The 19370-nt window shown below is 45.5% G+C and overlaps 1 protein-coding gene across 1 annotated transcript; it reads left to right on the top strand.

Moving 5' to 3' along the window:
* The first annotated feature begins 367 nt into the window (after positions 1-367).
* Positions 368-4758, top strand: si:dkey-78p8.1 (ewing's tumor-associated antigen 1 homolog). Its single transcript, XM_027022807.2, has 6 exons — positions 368-666; positions 1295-1423; positions 1560-1627; positions 1713-1819; positions 1975-3401; positions 3926-4758. The coding sequence occupies exons 1-6, from the start codon at positions 492-494 to the stop codon at positions 4048-4050; spliced, it is 2031 nt and encodes a 676-aa protein (XP_026878608.2). The 5' UTR covers positions 368-491; the 3' UTR covers positions 4051-4758.
* The last annotated feature ends 14612 nt before the right edge of the window (positions 4759-19370 follow it).

Genomic DNA, 19370 nt, shown 5'->3' on the forward strand with positions numbered 1-19370 from the left:
TAACGTGAAACGTATGCAAGAAAACCTCCCTGGAAACCTTGTGTACTGCACTACAATCTTGACTATCACTACATCTTTGAGTACAGTACACTACAGTTACTCCCTGGAATCTTCTTTAGATTCAAAATAGTAGCAAAATAGTAGTAAATAGTAGTATATATATATATATATATATATATATATATATATATATATATATATAAAATACCTACAAGTCTACAAAGTTCCACGGATCATACAAAGTTATGTCTAATATGTATATCTATGGGTAGGACCAGAGCAATAATATTTTAAGGCGAGATCTCGCGAGATCTCACGATTCGCCGGCTGTGTGGTCTGGACCAATTAGAAACGCGCAACCGTGGGAAGCACCGAAAACATGGCGCCGTTGCGAGAGGATGAATATCATAACAGCGTTTATCTTAAATAAAAATACATGTGGACGCAATGAAGGAGAAGCGTCGTTTAATGTACATATGTGATATATAAGCATGACAGACACAAAAGACATCGGCGGCCAGCTCACAGCAGATGACACCACAGAAACTTGTAGCCGAGTTTCAAAACTTTCGCATAATAAGCTCAAAGCAAATAAACATTTCAGAACGCGAAAGCAGGCACAGGCACAGTCTCCGTCTCTGGACACCTCTGTTTATTATCGAAAGGGTAAGTGGTAAAATACTGCCAACACTTACGGACCTTAGAAGAAAACCACCTAACAAACGCTAGACATGGCGTTCGTTTTCATAAAGCTAGGTTAGCTAGGTGTTTTCTGTCTTGCTTGCTTGCTAGCTGGCTACATGCGTAAACTAACGTTAGTTAAATGGTTAACTGACTATCTTAAGGTCATTTGGGTCTCATCTACTTAGATAGCTACTTAGATACAATGTGACATAACATTAAGTAATCTGAAATGTGCAGTAAAAATCAGTTGATGCTGGGTTGCGCGATACCTGCACGTAGACTACAAACAATGTTCTTAGTCTTTGCGTGTGCATGTGTCGAATGTTTTTCAGTACAACGTCGTAAGGTAACTAGATACATCAGTTAGATAAGCTTGTCAGTTTGCCACAACGTCAGGCGAGGACGCCCCATTTACACTCCAGTTTGTGCGTGAAGCTGATGTCCAACCCTAATGCAGACTATGTGATATTAAACTCGGTTTAATATGTATTGCACAAATGAATCTAAATGCAGTGATATAGGTCTTGGTAGGAAAGCAGTTACTTGCAGCTGCATGCAGCAAATGTTGAGATGGGCTTAATTATTGACAGCTGTCACTTTACATTATCAGACTCTGAAACCCCCAAACGTCTATCGAGGATTAGGTTTAATGGGTGTAACAGTGGAGATTCACCAAACGAGGCCGATGCCCTGCAGGAGATCATCTGGGATCCTGCATCCCCACCTCCATTGTGGAATGGCAAGTATTGTACATGTCATGGCCTCTGTCCTCCCATGTGTAATTGTGTGTAGCATACTTACAAAATAATCATGTTCTGCATTTACACAGACAATATGCATGGAATAACTTTATTAGTTTGCAACCATTTTCATAGGAAAAGGAGCAGGAGAAGGCATCAGAGGTGTGGAGATATCAGATATTGTCAGTAGGATTGCACCAAATGTAAGCAGGAGCTCTACACTGAATTCATAGTGTCTATCACAATGTTGCTCACGTTCATATAACACTGCATCGTTTGATGTTAAAGGATGAAAAGCCTGTGGATAAAGATTTAGTGCTTCAGTGGATTGGAGATAGTGCCATTCCCTGTACTCCAGAGCTCCAACAGCCTCGAGTTAGGAGATCCTCGGCACGGTTGGTATATCATCACTGTCAGCATAACTGATAAGATACAAAATATTTATTTCACACTTGTTTAAAATGTATTAATGTATCCTTTAAATTTGGTATCCTGATGGTTACCAACTAGCAGTGTTAAAATGTCTTTTGACCCATTCTTTTTCCTTAAGCCGTCAAAGCAACGTTGAAGACCTCATGAAACTCGCTAAGCAGTTTGACATCAACATGACCCGTCAGGATAAAGAGAGGGACCTGGAAATATGGCAGGCAAGTGAAGCCAAAAACTGTGAGGCTCTAGACAAGCTCATCAGACCTGTTCCATACAACTCGGAGTCACAGGGTACAGGACCTTTTGCCAGAGCTCAGACTCCGGTTCCAGTGCAGCCTAAGGAGATAAGCCAGGAGCTGCATGCTCAGGAGCAGGAGCTGCATGCTCTCTTTGATGGGCCTACCCAGTACCTGAGCGGGAGGCTAAGCCCTCCGTCAGCTAACTGTTCACAGGAGAGCAGGCCTGCAGCAGAGAGCGTCGGCACCAGGAGGCCAGACTGTTCAGATGGCACAATCGTCCCGAAGCATCCAAATGAAGCACCAAAGCCGGACTTTGACGACGACTGGGAGAACGATGACCTGCTGGATGACTCCTTCGTGCTGGAGGTAACTCAGAATCCTGAGCTCTTGGCCTCTGCTCCACGGGGAAGAGTAGATGGGGCTGCGAGAACAATCAGTTCAAAGGGACCTGGCAGCAGAGCCGGATGCCCTCCACGGCTCCCAAGCTGCGGCAGTGGCAACAGCAGTAGCACCTACACTGGGACCTTCTCGAAGGCACGGTGCATTTCCAGGCCAGGTCCAAAACCTTATGTCCAGACTGGTGCTGTTCGGCCACTGCTTAAGCCTAGCCTTGACCCAGCTGAAAAAGCTGAGGCTGAAACCTCTCTGTCCCGAGCGCAGACATCCCCATATTGCAGGGAGCAGGCACTTATGACTGTCAAAACCAGTGAGATGAAAAGGGAGACCCAAGGCAGTGGAAGCCCAGGAGCCAAAAACTCAGGCAGATCGGCTAGGGCATCAGAGAAGGACCATGAGCTAGACTCGCTGTGGGGTGATGGAGACGACGATGATCGTCTGCTGTATCAGGCCTGTGATGACGTGGAACGAATCTCAGCCAGTCAGGAGCAGCAAATGGAGGGCACCTGCACTAACCTCATCTCTGTCAAATCCACGGTTTCCACCTCGAAAACACGTTCAACCGTTGACACTACCAATTTTCAGAGCATTGGCAGTAACAGCAGGACCGCTCACCCGAGCCAGGCCACTGAGCGCGAGCAGCCGGTGCGCGTTTTTGCCCGCTCGTATTCCATACCGGGTGCTACGAGCGCCCTTGAAAACAAACAGGACTTAGTTGGATCCAGTCGCCAGTGTTGCAAGTTGAACCGGTACCGGTTCACACCGGTACATGCCTCTGGAGTCACGCTCGCCAAGCAGACCACAGGCGCTAGGTGGGAGGCTAGGTTACATGGCTCTTCTGCAGAAAACTCTGCCTCCCACCATTCCACATTTAAGAGACATCAGTCTGACCCCGTGGTACTGAGCAACAAAGGTAAGCTTTGTACCTTGTGTAACTCGCGTGTTAGTGGTCAAATTGTATTATGTCTGTAATGCGTTGCTATAATTCCTTACCGCAGTGTGTTAGTGTGATAAAGAAGTTTGATTAACTCATTAGCCATTTATCATTCTGCGACACCTTCCCGCTAATGAGTGGCTGGCAGTTCTTCCTGCCAGGCGCCAAATGGGGATTTGCTGTCGAGTTATTTGGTGAATTCATTTTTTAAGTTCTGTGTTATTACATGAAATGCAAAACGGTGCAAACCAGGGATGCCCGTCCCTGCTCCTGGAGTTTAGTTTAACGCAGTTTAATTTAACGCAGTTGATTTCTCTGCTCTAACAGACCTCTGCTAATTAACTATTGGATCGAGTTAGGTGTGTTTGACTAAGGAAATCACCAAACTGTGTTGGAGTCTATTAAACTTTTTGTAGACTGTTTGATTCTTAGAATGGAGTGCTTGTCAAGCAGAAAGGGAACCCTGTCCACCGCTTACAGACTGTGCCGGTTTGTTTCTGCAGTGTTTGTCACAATCCAGCCAGCTGTCAGGTGCTCTGCTGCTGAGATTGAGAGGAAGAAGCAGGAAGCTATAGCACGGAGGAGATCACGACTACAAGCTACCGAGAAGCCTGGGACTGCTATGTAAACTGTCACAGAGGAGGGCAAACTCTCATAATGAGTGCACTAACTTTAGGCCATTGATCCTGTGTGACTACAGCCTATCGTTGCTCAGTATTACTAGTTTGTCTTTATTGAAGGAGGAAATGGTATTAGAAAGTGATTTTTCCCATTTCCTTTCCAGTCCACACGTTTCCCAAGCATAATGACACAACACGCTGTTCTGAATCAAGGTTTGCGATGGGCATTTTCATTTAGAAATGCTTTGTTGAAGACATGTATATTGTGCACTGGGCAAAGACTACAGGCTTCATGTTTGCCAGGTCCCAGTGTACCTTAGGAGTTGCTTTTTTTTTTCCAAAAATTTGATTTAGTCTTTAATGATAATGAAACACTGATCATGTATTCATTCAGCGTGGGCTCTGGAGTAAAGCTGTCTGTATATTCTGCATGTGAAGCGCTGCAAGTGAGAGATGATTTCCATGCTAACAGCAGACTGGGTCCAGTATGCAGGCTGTCAGAAGTGACATTTTCTTTACATACAAGAGAAGCCAAGGCTTGTGTAAATACATAACAAAGTGTGGGGGGGGGGGGGTGGTTGCTGTTTTTTCTTTGTGTTGTGTCTGTTCGTGCATAAAGGGCTATTTAAAAAAAAAAGTGCATTTAGATGGCACAACGTTTCAAACGTCTTCATTAAAGTGTTCAGGAACATTCCAGACTCACGTCTGTGTGCCTTTCATTATTCCAAATAGGGTGAGGATGTCCATAAAAATCTCAATAGATTAATATTTTTGTATTTTTTTAAGGTTCATAATTAAATATTTTGTATTCTTAATGCAATTTAGGAAAATTGAGGTTCATTCATTTCCCCCCCCCCCCCCCCCCCCCCAATTTCATGAAGAATCTATCTTGGGCTCCTGCACACCTGGTGCATTACACATGTCACAATGTTAGTCATTGTTTGCCCAGGGGAATGTCTGTATATCTCTAGATCTGGGCTCTTCCTGCTCTCAGGTGTAAGCCATACAGGTGTGTTTGTGTGTGTGTGCACACGTGCGCATGCACAGTGCTCTCTGTCTCCCTCCCCCTGCTCAATTACTGTAAATCAAATGGCACCGTAATTTGGCATGCGGATGAAGGCATTTTTATTACTGTGATTATGGTTATGATGATGACTACAATTTATTCCAAGCAGATGATGAAAATGTGAAGCCCAACAGGTGTTGCGCTGCCACAATATAGAAGTTGGTGAAGGATTTTCAGTAATGTGTTATCAGAGCAGCCTGTGGACGGTGTAGGGAACATCAGAAGCTTTGCTTTTTTTCTTTTTTTAATGCCTCAGAACCAGGGAGCAATTACTGATTATTGCGATGGACTTGTGCCATACAGAGTCAGCTCTGTGGAACAGGACTGATCATCTGTGGTGGCGGCATACTCTGGTATCAAGCTGTAGTAATTATGGCAAATTACCATGTGCCTGTGCCAGAGCTAATTTGCGTTTCATTGATCTTGATGCTGAGGTATGTTTTGGAGGCAGGAGAAGAACCTGGCTGTTACTCTGTTGGAAGAGGGAACCTCATTTGGAACACTGTCAGTCAGTCACTGTCACTCAATGTTCCGTCACAGAATGACGTTAACCTTGCTTAAAGACCAAAATCAAAGTTTGAAAACACTAATCCATCAATTACCTTGCTCATTTAGCCTTCAGCAGAAGACACCAAGAAAACATTATTAATTTTAAAATTTTCAACATCTAAATATCTTGAGGAGCGCGTGCACATCGTCAGGGAAAGCTTGTTGGCAGGTCTCCTCTTGTATCGAACACAGCTGCTTCAGATAACATCTCGCAAACATGCTGGACCAATCACTTTCCCATGCCATGCTAGAAGAGGATTCTCTTTTCACAGTACTGCCCGCTGCAGGTTACTGTCCCAGAAGTATGACTAAGACGGAAAGCAGGCAGTCGAGGGGGCCGTGGCTGTCGTCAAGCTAAACGAACTGTGAATATTTTCGCAGTGTGTGTCATTAGCAGCTTAGATTTGTTTCAGCAAGGCTTACCTGATGGCTCAGTTCATAGGCCTCCAGGTATGAACGAGGTGGTGCATACTAAGCCCTAGCCACTCTCTGCACAGAGAGAGAGAGAGAGAGAGAGTGAGTGTGTGTGTGTGTGTGCGCGCGCTTGGAATGTTTTAATGGAGAAAACACGCTCGTTGATGTCGCTCAGCACTGTGGATTAGTTTGTAGCTCACACACACGAATGATGAACCATCGCACTGAAAGTGGACAATTGTTCTTCTACTCATTTCAGGAAGAATGAAAGGCAGCTAAGCAAGAATACTATGTACTTCCTTCATGGTCAGAGTTGGGGGGATTACAAAATACCCAAGCATTCTGCTTGCCACTTGTTTGGCATTAGGTATTGCCTCTCTCATCTGTAACCTTTGTATCTACCATTTTTTTGTTTCCCTTTACCCTTATCCACCCTCTAATCTAGATGTTCCCTCATTCATCTTGATTAGGCTTGCTGATAAGAACCCACAGACTAAACTGCTTTCTTTTTCCTAAGCAGAGCTCTCAATACAATGAACTTTCTCCAACTAACAACTAACCCACTAGCTGCTGCATTCCTTACGGCTACATCTGCCAACACCTTCTCGCTACAATGATTTTGCCTACTCCCTCCCCACCCCCCGCATCCCATAATATGGTGGTGGGGGCTGTAATGGCGTGTTGACAGGTTTAGGCTGAGGTAATTTTTTGGTAGGCTTCGCAGCTACGTGCCAAAATGTCCCCTTCGGAAGGCTGCTTCCTGCAGGCTTTAGCAGAGACGTATAATAAATTAATCTGCGATATAAACTTTAAGGGATTGAACAAAACACCTCTGAATCAGTCTGCCGTCGTTACTGAAGCCCCTAGTCAAAGCACGTGCTGAACAGAACACGTTTTGCTTTGATTGGTTGTGTGTGTGTGTGTGTGTGTGTGTGTGTGTGTGTGTGTGTGTGTGTGTGTGTGTGTGTGTGTGTGTGTGTGCGCACGTACATGGTTAGACTGCGATGAAGCTAACAACAGGCAACATGTATGATGTGAGGAGAAACTGAGCGGTAGTTCACTTCATTATGTTTTGCGAGACTACATAAAGCAGCTCCTGGATAGGAATCCCAGCTGTTGGTGCTCGCGGTTCCCATACACACCGTGACAAACGGGCGCCTGCCCCTGCAAAAGCAACACCCCAGCCCGGTCAGGTGACTGATCCTCCCTAAAAGAAGTGGCCTTTCCCTGTCCCACCTGGAGAACCCCTCCCCTCTTGAGGGTTCATCCTGGTACCCGGTTCGAGGGCCAGCCCTGCCCTTGACCCCCACCCCCACCCCCTCTGTAGCTAATGGCAACATCCATTACTGTCAACTCATCTGGCTTCCATTACACAGCTCTGCATTTTCTTCCTTCCCCCTGCACACACACACACTCACACACTCGCACGCACGCACGCACGCACACTCACACACACACACTCACACACACACACACACACACTCACACACACACACACACACTCACACACACACACACACACACACAGTTCTGTGGCAAGTAGGATGGGCTACTCTGCTTTTGGTTGGTGGCTTCTTTATGCTGTGCTTTTGTTTTTCTCTTCCTCTGTGTTTTACAACAAAGCCCAGTCTTGTGTTTGTTTTTGTTGTTTGGGGGTTTAGTTTGAGTTTAGTTTGAGGGGTGATAGGATTAAGATGTTTTCTCTTCTGACTCTTCTGAAGTCACACCTGGAAATAAAAAAAATAAATAAATACATTTTAAAAACCACTAAATTATAACTTGTTACAAACTTACGGTCATGTGCTGACACAAGATTATGATCTCTTAAACGCAACTGAGCGTGCAACTACACATATCCCTCTTTCTCTGTCTTTCACACACACACATCAGTGAGCCAGTAAAAGGTCTGTGACAATGATCAATGTTTATTGTTTTTGGCATTTTGTCAGAAGTTTCCTTACCTGGATATGGTTAATTAATCCTGGCAGACAGGAGGAGTGTAGAACAGCCTCATACATGGAGATGAAATCAGCAGCAGACAGGAGAGTAGCTGTCCTCAGATCTCCACTGACGAGACTGCAGAAACAGAGAAAGAAATGCATTGCAGAAAAATAAAGCAGAGCAAGAACAAGAGTATGAAATGTGTTGCAGCCTGGATCCCAGCCACACAGGCCAACTGGGAGTCCCCAGTCAAATTGCACGAGCTGCTAGCATATGCAAATAGCGCAGCCACAAACAAACAAAGGAGCCTGAAGATGCAAATGATCATGAGCTCAATTAAAAACTTTTTGGAATTTGTTTGATCCCCCCCCCCCCCCCCCAAGCCCCCCATTCCTCACCCTCCCCACAGCTGCTCTCAAAAGATGAGGGTCATTTGTAGAGGAACGTTCATGTTTGCCTTTTTTAAAGTACACGCGGGGTCACGGTACGCTTCTAACACTCGCCAAATGTGCTAGTGTTTTTTGTTTGTTTTCTCCCGCCGAAGGGGAAGCCCAGAGAGTCCGGGCTCCGCTGCAGTGAGAGTGAACCCCGTAGCCGCCATGCCTCTGATTCCTAACTGAGGATGCTTTCGGCACTCTAATGACGGTTATAAATGAGGGGTTCTTGCACCACGTTCCAAAGTACAGCAGCAAAGCAAGAGAGGAGAAGAGAAAGATACCAAAGGCCTGGAGTTTAGGATTCTACAGCGATGGAAGCAAGTCGGACTACTTTGAGTTACTTTCAAAAGTGGGACATCTGATTTATAACATGCCATTTCTCAACAAGTTGCAAAAGTATAATTCAAAGACAGTAAAACACTTTAAGAGACATTATTAAATTAATACCTTAATGCCCCATACAGAAGCATGTTCATGGTGAATATGATCAGTTTCAAAATACTCTAACTGTCTTCCTCGTGTGCAACAGATGGCAAACGTGGTAAAGTGAATGTATATATATAATTAAAAACCACACTGTAATTCACTATGTTAATGATAATTCATGCCCCCCCCCCCCCCGAGGTTTTAATAAATCCTTTTGTGTTAAACCTGCCTGTGCAGCTACAGAAACCAAATTAACCCTCTCAAACAAGTCAAGAATATCAGCAATTTTAATCACAGACATAAGTGTGTATATTCATGCTCATTTGATCTTATTGATCTCATATATTCATGAGATGTATGAGACATGTACACTAAATATAGGTTTTCTGTACATCTCATGTACATAGCATTGTTTTGTTCCAGCTAATGCATCTCATTTAGCATAGCCCACAGCTGCTATGGAAATAAAAGGCCCTCTAATTGACAGTTATGAAGGATGGCACCTGCAAACGACTTGGGGCTTGTTCGTGTCTAGCAGGCATCTTACTGTGCAATTTAAACAAAGACTGATCATTGAGATGGAAAAAAGAGGAGGTGTATGGAGAGAGAGAGAGAGAGAGAGAGAGAGAGAGAGAGAGAGAGCCTGACAACACGTGATTGATGATTGGCCATCACGCTCGGCCTGACACTTACCACTCACCCCGCCGCATTTACAACAAAGTCACCAGCGGCGCGGTGCCCACCTGCTCCCCAACACACCACGTCCAATCAATACGGAGCAGCCCCGGCGCTCCAAATCACGCCACGCCGCAGACTGCTGAGTAGACACGAGGGGCGTGGGGGCCGCATCACGCACGCAGATTAAAAACCCGTTGGTGGTAACCTCGGAGCGGGGCGCGCACGCACCCTCGCACAAGGACATGTCCACACACGAAGTTAAAAAAAAAACAAAAAACGCACAGAACTAACGTATGCTTGTCCTTGCTCAGTGGAATTATGAAGCAGAACGTATGGAGGAACAAAAGGAGAAGACTATGTCCTTCCGAAACTCTTCGTCCAGCGCCCCCTGCTCGAGACGGCTTCATTCCGCCACGCCTGCCCTCTGGAAAGGGAATGAATCAAAAAGCCATCCGAGAGCAAGCGTTTTCCAGCGAGCGCGACTTCAAAACACTGATTTATGATCTGAGTGCCACAGACCGGCTCACTGCCTTTACCCGGCAGATCTCTATGGGCAGAAAGAATTTGGCGACAGCATAAAAGACCGTGAACACACGTTGCAGGACTTGGCAGATATTGGAGTAACTGTGATGCTCTTGTTTGTATTTTTTTTTATTCCAGAGCCTTAGCGATAAATGCTTGCTCTTTATGCAGGGCTTCTGATGGGTGCCCTGCTGCAAATGTGTTTTCAATTAACTCCCTGTTCTTGGAACTGATGGTAATACAATCTGGTGCAGATAGACAGATTTATTCCACAAATGTATGGATCACTCTGTGTGTGTGTGTGTGTGTGTGTGTGTGTGTGTGTGTGTGTGTGTGTGTGTGTGTGTGTGTGTGTGTGTGTGTGTGTGTGTGTGTGTGACATATTTATGCATCTTTTTGCATTAGTAAACTATATTTAACTATTTGCTATTCCTTATAAAACTACGTGTTCATTAAGTCTGTATCATTGCATTGGTTTCCTTCTCTGATAAATTCATTCACTGATAGTGGTTGACTACTGGGCTGTATAATCAGATTAGCCTAAGAACACCACCTAACAGTTTAAGTTGTCTGGGCCTGGAACAATTCCAAGCTTTATCCACATTACACATTGCCCACCACTGTACCACCAAACAGATAAATGGGCATCCCTGATCCAATTCGCCATCAGTCATATTAGTATGAGATATTACTGAAAATCTGTATCTAATCAGTACATTATTTATTATGGTGATGCAATTTCCAGAGATGTTGGTCCAGTTGTTGTAGAAATAGCACAGAGACTACAGACAAACTCTTTAAATATCTGATCATATCTGTTCAGTTTCCACTGGGCATTTAGAGATGAAATCTTTAATATTTTGATGATTCAATATGAGTATTTGGAGCTTTGTAAGGGTGATTTTCACAGCTGATGTATAGTTTGAAATAAGCAAAAAGAGTAAAAAAACTCCGTCTTTGAGTCCCCCTAACCCACACTTGTGAGACTTCAGTGTGATACACATACCTCGTACATCCATATAAGCTCATTTAGCTTAATATGGAACACTGCGGAATTATATAGAATCGTGTTCATATAATACCCTGAATAGTACAAGCAATAATACAAGCAGTCTGAATAGTGTTACCTCCCCATCCACACACACACACACAGAGTTTTCAAACGCTGGTATGTTGCTATTCCATACCCTCCCTTGGTCTGTATGTAACACAAGCGCTTCATCAAGTTACAATAGTGACATCTAGTGTGTCTGTTCTTATTTCCTTCCACAGGCTAACTGGCTGCGTGAGCCATCCTCCATTTACAGTGTGAGCAGTGATGCATTACAGACAGAGCCATTCTGCTTCCACAGGGTAATGCGGATGCTAATTGATGGCATTTTCTCCGTTCTCTACGACAGCCCAACGTGGCCTTTGGGAGCAAAGCATAATTGTTTGCTGCGAGTTGATAGTTTCTTCTTTCAAGACTTTTACTTGACGGGTAAGCCAGCAGGAACTGGCATCTATGTTAATTTAATGTGAAACTAAAATGACTATGCAAAGTCATGTATTCATGTGCTAAGGAATGTACAAAAAATGTGTGTGTGCGTGTGTGTGTGTATGAGTGTGTGTGCATGTGTGTGTAAATGTGTGCATGGTGTAAGTGTTCATGGGGCTATGCAGTGAGTGTGTGTGTGGATGTGTATGGGTTTGTTCATGTGTGTTTGTGTGTGTGTGTGTGTGTGTGTGTGTGTGTGTGTGTGTGTGTGTGTGTGTGTGTGTGTGTTCAGAGGATCTAAAGTGAGGGGCAGTGTGCATAATAGATCTCCCAAGCAGGAGTACATAATTCATGCACTAGGAACTAGGAAAGCATGGTATATGGAGCTACAGCATTTTCATACATTAATCTCCTGACTAATGGCAGGATAGAGTGGGTTGAGACTCTAGAGAGAGAGAGAGAGAGAGAGAAAGAGAGAGAGAGAGAGAGAGAGAGAGAGACTCTACTCACTGGGGGCCACACACTTCTCATGTGCTCTTGGGTGTTGGTATTACTAATTGTGCTCAAATTCCATATGTACTGTATTACACTGAATCTGCTTAAAGACAGAAACTCAGACATTTCTAATAAAGGCATTCCCAATTCCTAACTAAAGCATTCCTAACTGAAGCATTCCTATTTGATGAATTCCTAATTTGCTCTATACCTCTAAATTAAAATCATGGTATAGTCAATAAAAAGAAACTAAAAGTAGGCCATGGTATCAATTAACCTGCTTCTAGGTTCATCTATATTAAATGAGAAAAGAAGTTGGCTACAGTTGTGTTGCTCAGTGATTCAGGCAAAGCGTAATGTAACCGCATGTATGCTTCTGCACATAAAGGCAAACAGCATTAGTGCAGGGCCGAAGTGGCATAAATATTCCATCAGAGCTTTTTATTTGTGGCCGGCCATATTTCTTAATGATGCACTTTACCAAGTGGCGTTTTCTCCCTGCCATTAAAACGAGAAGTCGTTTACCTGCGGTGATGAAGTTCTAGGGTGGAAAGCAAAACCCCTACTTCCATTCTGGAGGTGTGTGTGGGGTGGTGGGTGCACCACGCATGTGTGCTTTTGTCTGTGGGAATGTGTGCTTTGCTCTCGATATACAAGGGTGTGAAACAAAAGTCACGGCGACAATGAGAACTGGGTCCACTGACACAGGCCGAGACCATCCGATTATCCCGTGTGAGATCTGACAGCGGAGGATGTGAAATGTGAGACATGCAACTCAGATGCACCAAATCCTAACCAATGGCACAAATTCTCCAAACACCCAGGTTGCAAAGTGACCCAAGGAAACAGTCGCCAAGAAACCACGGCTGCCCCTTGACCTGCTATGTGTATGTGTGTTAAAGTGCTGGATGTTTGTACTTAGAGGAAATCCTCTCAATACCCCCAATCCAAGTCAGAGTCAACAAGACTTACTCCAAAAGCTTAGAGGTGTTAATATCTAAGCATTAATAAACCACAGAGCTAAATGACCTGTGTGTGAACCCTATGCAGTCTTTAAGGGCATAGTATAGCCCAAAAAGAGCATCAACTTTAGAGAGAGAGAGAGAGAGAGAGAGAGAGAGAGAGAGAAAGAGAGAAAGAGAGAGAGAGGGAGAGAGAGGGTGTGATGGAGAATTACAATCACAGCAAAAATGGAATGCACACCCTATACATGTTTGACCATATTATTCATGGATGCTGAGTGATAAGAGTCTTAAACGGGTTTGTCTGGTAGGAGGAAGTGGATTGTCAGGACTGAGGTCCCACACAAGGACCCCAGGAACACACAACGAGCTCCGATCGATCTTCCAGGTGAACAGTAAACATTTTGTGAGAGATAATTCCCTCATTATCTGTTGATAGAATAGCGATAGCTGTTTGCATAACCCCTCGAAGGCCCTGGCTGTTGTCTCTCTGCTGCACTCAGGGGTGAAACCTTACACTCGGCCATGGTCTGTTTGTACCTGGTCACCCCAGCAACTCCAAAACACAGAAGTCCATGAATGAAATTCCGACAAGTCATCGATCATCGCTGACAAAAGAGGGATTGTTGTATTGCGATGAGCAAGGGTAATGTGTTTGCAAAAGAGAGGGAGAGGGAGAGAGAGAGAGAGAGAGAGAGAGAGAGAGAGAGAGAGAGAGAGAGAGAGAGAGAGAGAGAGAATCTGGAGTGGGGATCGAGATGGGGGGGTGTTATTCGTAGATTCATATTTGTGTATGACAGGAAAACATTAAATTTTTGAAATTGTCAAGACATTTGTCTGCTCTCCAGAAAGAGCCTAAAGAAGCCCTTTGGGTTCCGCGGTTAAGGTTAGAGGTAGGTTTGGCTGTCGGCGGGGTTATTTAACATTGGTAATACACAAGTCAACGAACATTCACACAGACACTACACGCTGTAATAACATACAGTGTGTATGTGTGAGTGCATATTTGCACTCAACCCTTTCTAAGAAAAGGCAAAGGGATACTGGGCCCACCATAGACCTAATCTACTGTATATTATATAGAGGCGCTGTAAATGGACTTGCATAGGAAAGGAGAAGAAATGTCAGCCATCTACAGCTCGGGCAACAACACCTCCCACCAGCCCTTCATTTGCATGCATTAATGTTAATGAGGCATTGCAGGAAGTGGGCCAGCTGCCATAATCACCCTCAGCATCCGAAAAGCCCCCAAATTCGGAGTCTGGTTCGCATTTCCAGTCCCGGGCTGATTTTGTGCAGAATGCCGGGGGTTCAAAGAGGAGCCCATGGGTGGGTGGGTGGGTGGGCGGGGGGGTCGCTCTGTTCCGGCATGAAGGAAAACTTCTCTAACCGAAACAGCCACTTCTTGATGAGCCTCATTGGTGCTGAAAAGTGAATAACTGGGGATAACCCTCAGCCAAAGCCGCAGAGGCCAAGGGAAGAAAAAAAAATCACGAAAGCCGTGCACTCCCCAAAGGAGTCGGTGGAAAAGATTTGGAGCAATTATCCTCCATATCGGGGAAGTGCCCAATTGCAGACGCATTAATTCAATTGGTTGTGACTATCTGTGATCCAGTGTGTTTGCTGTTTGCTCTGGGGGCTGACGGCAGCTGAGGCACTGAGATTGTGCAAACCTCTACAGCGAGACGGAAGATAAAGCACTCACAAGCTCATATTACTTGTCATCGGCGAGGAACACGGCTCGTCTGATTGAGCTGCGCTGACAGACAAACGTGGCCCCGCCGCGTCGGGTGAGACGGAGAGGCGATGTCTGGTTTTGGCGCTCCCCGATGTTATGTACGGTTTGGGTGTGCCACTTTGTTATGGCGAAGTTCAGGCTAGTTCTCCGATACACCCACCTGTAGGACCTGCTTGTAGACTGGAGGAGTCAGACACACAGAAAACCCAACAAACCAGACATCTGTCACTTGTGATATCTTGAACAGGAGAGGACTTCTCACAACAACACGATACAGCAGAACTCATAGGAATCAATGAAAGATGGCAGAGGAGAACCTTCCTGAGAACAAGTCTGTATGCAAACACTAGAAGCCCTTAAGCGACCCCCTCTTGCCCTAATCTCGACTGGACATTTGTTGGTGAGAATTCCCAAGGATCTCTTTTCTAAAAATCTTGTTGTTAAATGGAATCTCATAAGTCACCCCAAAAAACAGGCCAACACGGCTAGTGAGACGATGACAGTTAGCAGGGGCTGGAGAGCAGACTGACGGTGAGATAATTCGAAACCCACGCCCAGTGTTTCCTGCGGGGGATGATCAGATGTCTCACAGAGGGTAGCCCCGTGGCGAGCGCCTCATTTCCCCTGCTGTTCCCCCCTCATTTACCCAAAGCAATATGTTCCAGGTCCCTTATTCTCCGCAGTGGGCGCGGCACCGACACTAAATCTCTATTACCCATATTCCTCCATATGCTCGTGTGAGGACGTGACGGTGCCTGGGGCTCAGAAGGCGGGGAGAGTGGCTGTCCGCCATGGCCGGCTGAGGCGGGGCTTTCTCAGATACATCTGCTCCGGGACGCCGAGGTGTAATCAGAGAGCGGCAGGCACCGGAGCGCAGGCTCCGATATGACTCTGGCTTTATCAGCGCCCCACTCCGAAAATGAGGGGGATCCATCATGGTCACGGTGTTGACAGCATTTGAGAGTGTGTGTGTGTGTGTGCGTCACTGCATCCTTTTGGCACATGTGACGAAATTGGTTTTTAGTACAGTTATTGTCAAAAAGGAACGATAACGGTGGAAGATTTCATGATCCAAGCCAAAAGCCTACCTCATTTGCCTTTGTCTGTTCCTTGTAACTGTAGGAGAGCTTTTTTGAAATACTTGGGGGTGGTTGTGTGTTCTGCCGTGTGTAATTGCACTGGTTTGCAGAGAGCTTTCTGGCAGTCTTACCTCTGCGGTTTGGAACAGCTTGCCAAATCCGGCGAGGCTGTGCTTCCCTGAGGCAGCTATGGAAATGCAGGTGAGGCTACAAGAAAGACACTTGGTATGAAGCCATTAGGTGCACATAATGGGTCTAGCTGCCAGTCCCCATGGACCGTGTTCAGTTCACAAAGCCTTGCGCTGGAATTTGGAGCCTTCTTCACCCAAAATATGCATGTGATGCGTATGCAACACGCACACATACACACACTTTCTCACACGCACAAACACACGCCCACATCCCCACACACTCACACACAAAAACTCCCACGCACATACACGCTTATACACTCTCTCAAACTCAGACACACGTACACACGGCGTTGTGCGTTGTACACAACCAGAACACACAGTAAACCAATATTATAAAAGCACTTCCCAACAAATCAATCAAATCAAAATTTATTAATTATAGTGCTTTTTACAACTGGCGCTGTCAAAAAGCAGCTGGACCCAAGCTTCCAGTAAGTTGTAATAACACCATAGAATTCAATGTGGTACTGTCATGGGTTATAGACCTGTCCAGACCTCACATCTCAGCGCGGAAGGTGCATGCAATTACAGGACGAAGAGCATCAGCCCGCCTCCAGCCGGCCTGCCTCCATCCAGGGCAGATGGAGCGCCACAACGCTCCTCTGGCCCTGACTGGCCCTGCCCACACCTGCCCATCCACCTGCGCCCCTGCCAAGCTTCCTTTGGACTGCAGACCTTCCCTTTCCTCCTTTCCTCTGTGATAAAGATCATTGCACTGCCAGCGAGCCGCTTTTCCTTTCGAATATCTGCTTGGTTTCATCCGCGAGAAGACAGGCTGCCGCTGACGTGAGCAGTGGGTCTCACGCTTTTCCACGAGGCCACTGGCCAGTTGTGTGTGGAGCACACAGAGGAGCGTTGGAACACACCTGGTGCAAGTGGGAGATGGTGGCAGAGGTTAACAGGGCGGCCCGGAAACCTGTGTCCTCAGCATGGGCAATGCCTGTCCCAACTGTCCGACAACTTTAGTATTAACGTCCAAGCACATTTTAAGCTGTGCAGTTACAGCCCAAGTCCTCTCGGGGCACTAGGTAACTCTTCCTTCTTGTGGACCTAGATAGTTCAATTCAAACAAACCATCATCCCAAGATGTTCTCTGGGAGGCAAATCCCTTGCCAAGGTGTTCGTGCCATAGGCAAAATTCAGTTTTACCATCTTCTCACTCGCAAAATAGTGAAACGCAAGCGGAGACGCTGTTAGGACATTTAGTCTGAGGCAAGGTGAGGTCAGGGTGCTCCGTTACTGGACAACAGCTCTGCTTTTAAGACACATGAGCCCAAGGTGAGCTACCTGCGTTCATTGCTAATCGAAATGCTCGAACACACCAGTATACTTGAAGCTCGCTCTGGAGAGTAGATAAAATCTAGTAATAAAAAGCAGACAGCTGGGAGCCATTGTACATGGATCAGGTGTGGGTGAGGTATGGCTGGCCCTGGTTAACACACTCCGTCTATCGAAAGGAAGAGGATCAAGAGAGAGAGAGAGAGAGAGAGTGTGTGTGTGTGTGTGTGTGTGTGTGTGTGTGTGTGTGTGTGTGTGTGTGTGTGTGTGTGTGTGTGTGTGTGTGGCTCAAAGGAATAGTGACCTCCAGGGAGCCCTTCATTAGATGGCTGGCAGCAGCAGGTGATTGAGCTATCAGGGGTGCGGGTGGAAAGACAACTGCTCTGCTGGAAAGCCAAGTGCCTTTGTGCTGAGACAGGTGTGTAACTGTAGCTAACCGACAGAGTTGCAAATCAGAGCCAATGAAACGCTATCTGAACAGACCCTAATAGTCCTGCATCGAGGCTTCTCTCTCTCTCTCTCTCTCTCTCTCTCTCTCTCTCTCTCTCTCTCTCTCTCCATATTTATATTTATCCCTGCTTCACCTCAAAGATATACCTCGAATGGCACCGTGTGGTGTTTAAGTTTACACTTAGTATTATTCCTTCCTGCATATTTAACACAGCTCAGATCTTCAGCTTGATAAAGAAGCAGTGATGTGTAGAGATGAAATCCAATCACCTCTCTCTGGCTGGCTCGCTGGCTCTCAGTGTGTAGTCTATTTGCGGCACGCGTCCATACGCGTCCTCGCACACACACACACGCGTTCACAACTCGTTTATGAATATTATATATTTATGTGTCTCCATCAAAGCATTGTGATGAACTGAGGAAAAAACCAGCCTTCTGAATCATCTATGACATGTGATTCGTCGGAAGCCACTGTTTAATGGGCCAAGCTGACCCTTTAAATAGGATGTCTGAATGTGTTATTGAGGATATTGTTTCCTATAAACATCTAGCACTCCGGCAATAACAATCGCATCAGGCAAAATGAAGTTATCCGAGAATAGAATTAAACTCCAGATGACCCTTGCTCTGCTCCCCAGTTCTCCATTAATAATTTCTAATCTAATCAAGGAGGATAAATGTACTATTGCAAGGCATGCCAGGCACCTAGCCAGAGAGAAGGCTGCTCGGTGCCGAGCCTGTGATCAGGGGCACGAGAGAGGATGGGGGAGGGGGTACTGCTTGATATCCTCCTTTATTCCTTTTTTTAACAAAGTGTCCTTGTAACTGGTATACACATATCTTTGTAAATAACCCTGGAATGACTGATAAAACAAAGCAAGTGGAGGAGAAGGAGAGGGAGAGAGAGAGAGAGAGATTGCCAGACATTACTTATCTGATACAGCAAGATAATGTGTCACATCCTCAGAATAATTGTGTGCATTAGGAGTCACCCTCATCAGCAACACACACACAGACACACAGCACACTTCTAGTGCTAGGGTTGTGTCGGATGCATGTAAATACCATTGTTAGAATATTGTTAGAATTGTTAGAATTCCAGCAGTTCTAGCAAAACAAATGATGGCTGTAATAATTATTAACAGTACATCTGACTCAGTCACAGACAGTAGTGACAGAAGCACATGACAATTCACCAAAGCATGAGCATTATTACCCACCACGTCACCATAGCTCACTATAATCCCCATTAAGTGACCTCTCACTAGCTTTATGTAAATCTTATATTTGGTGATTCATCTCTCTCTCTCTCTCTCTCTCTCTCTCTCTCTCTCTCTCTCTCTCTCTCTCTCTCTCTCTCTCTCTCTCTCTCTCTCTCTCTCTCTCTCTCTCTCTCTCTCTCTCTCTCTCTCTCTCTCTCTCATCTGATTTATGCCCAAGAAATCTCCCGCTCTGATGAAGGATATTTAGCGCCTCTGTTTTCAGCACAGCAATCGCTCTCACACAATGCACAATATTGCCTCCAATAGATTCCTAGCATAATGATCAGATGCATACACAGGGCATGTTAAAATGATGCACTAATGTACACACAGAGACACATGCTTACAGGCAAAGCCTTT

This window comes from Electrophorus electricus, chromosome 11 (genome assembly GCF_013358815.1).
Source record: "Electrophorus electricus isolate fEleEle1 chromosome 11, fEleEle1.pri, whole genome shotgun sequence".
Lineage (NCBI taxonomy): Eukaryota > Metazoa > Chordata > Actinopteri > Gymnotiformes > Gymnotidae > Electrophorus > Electrophorus electricus.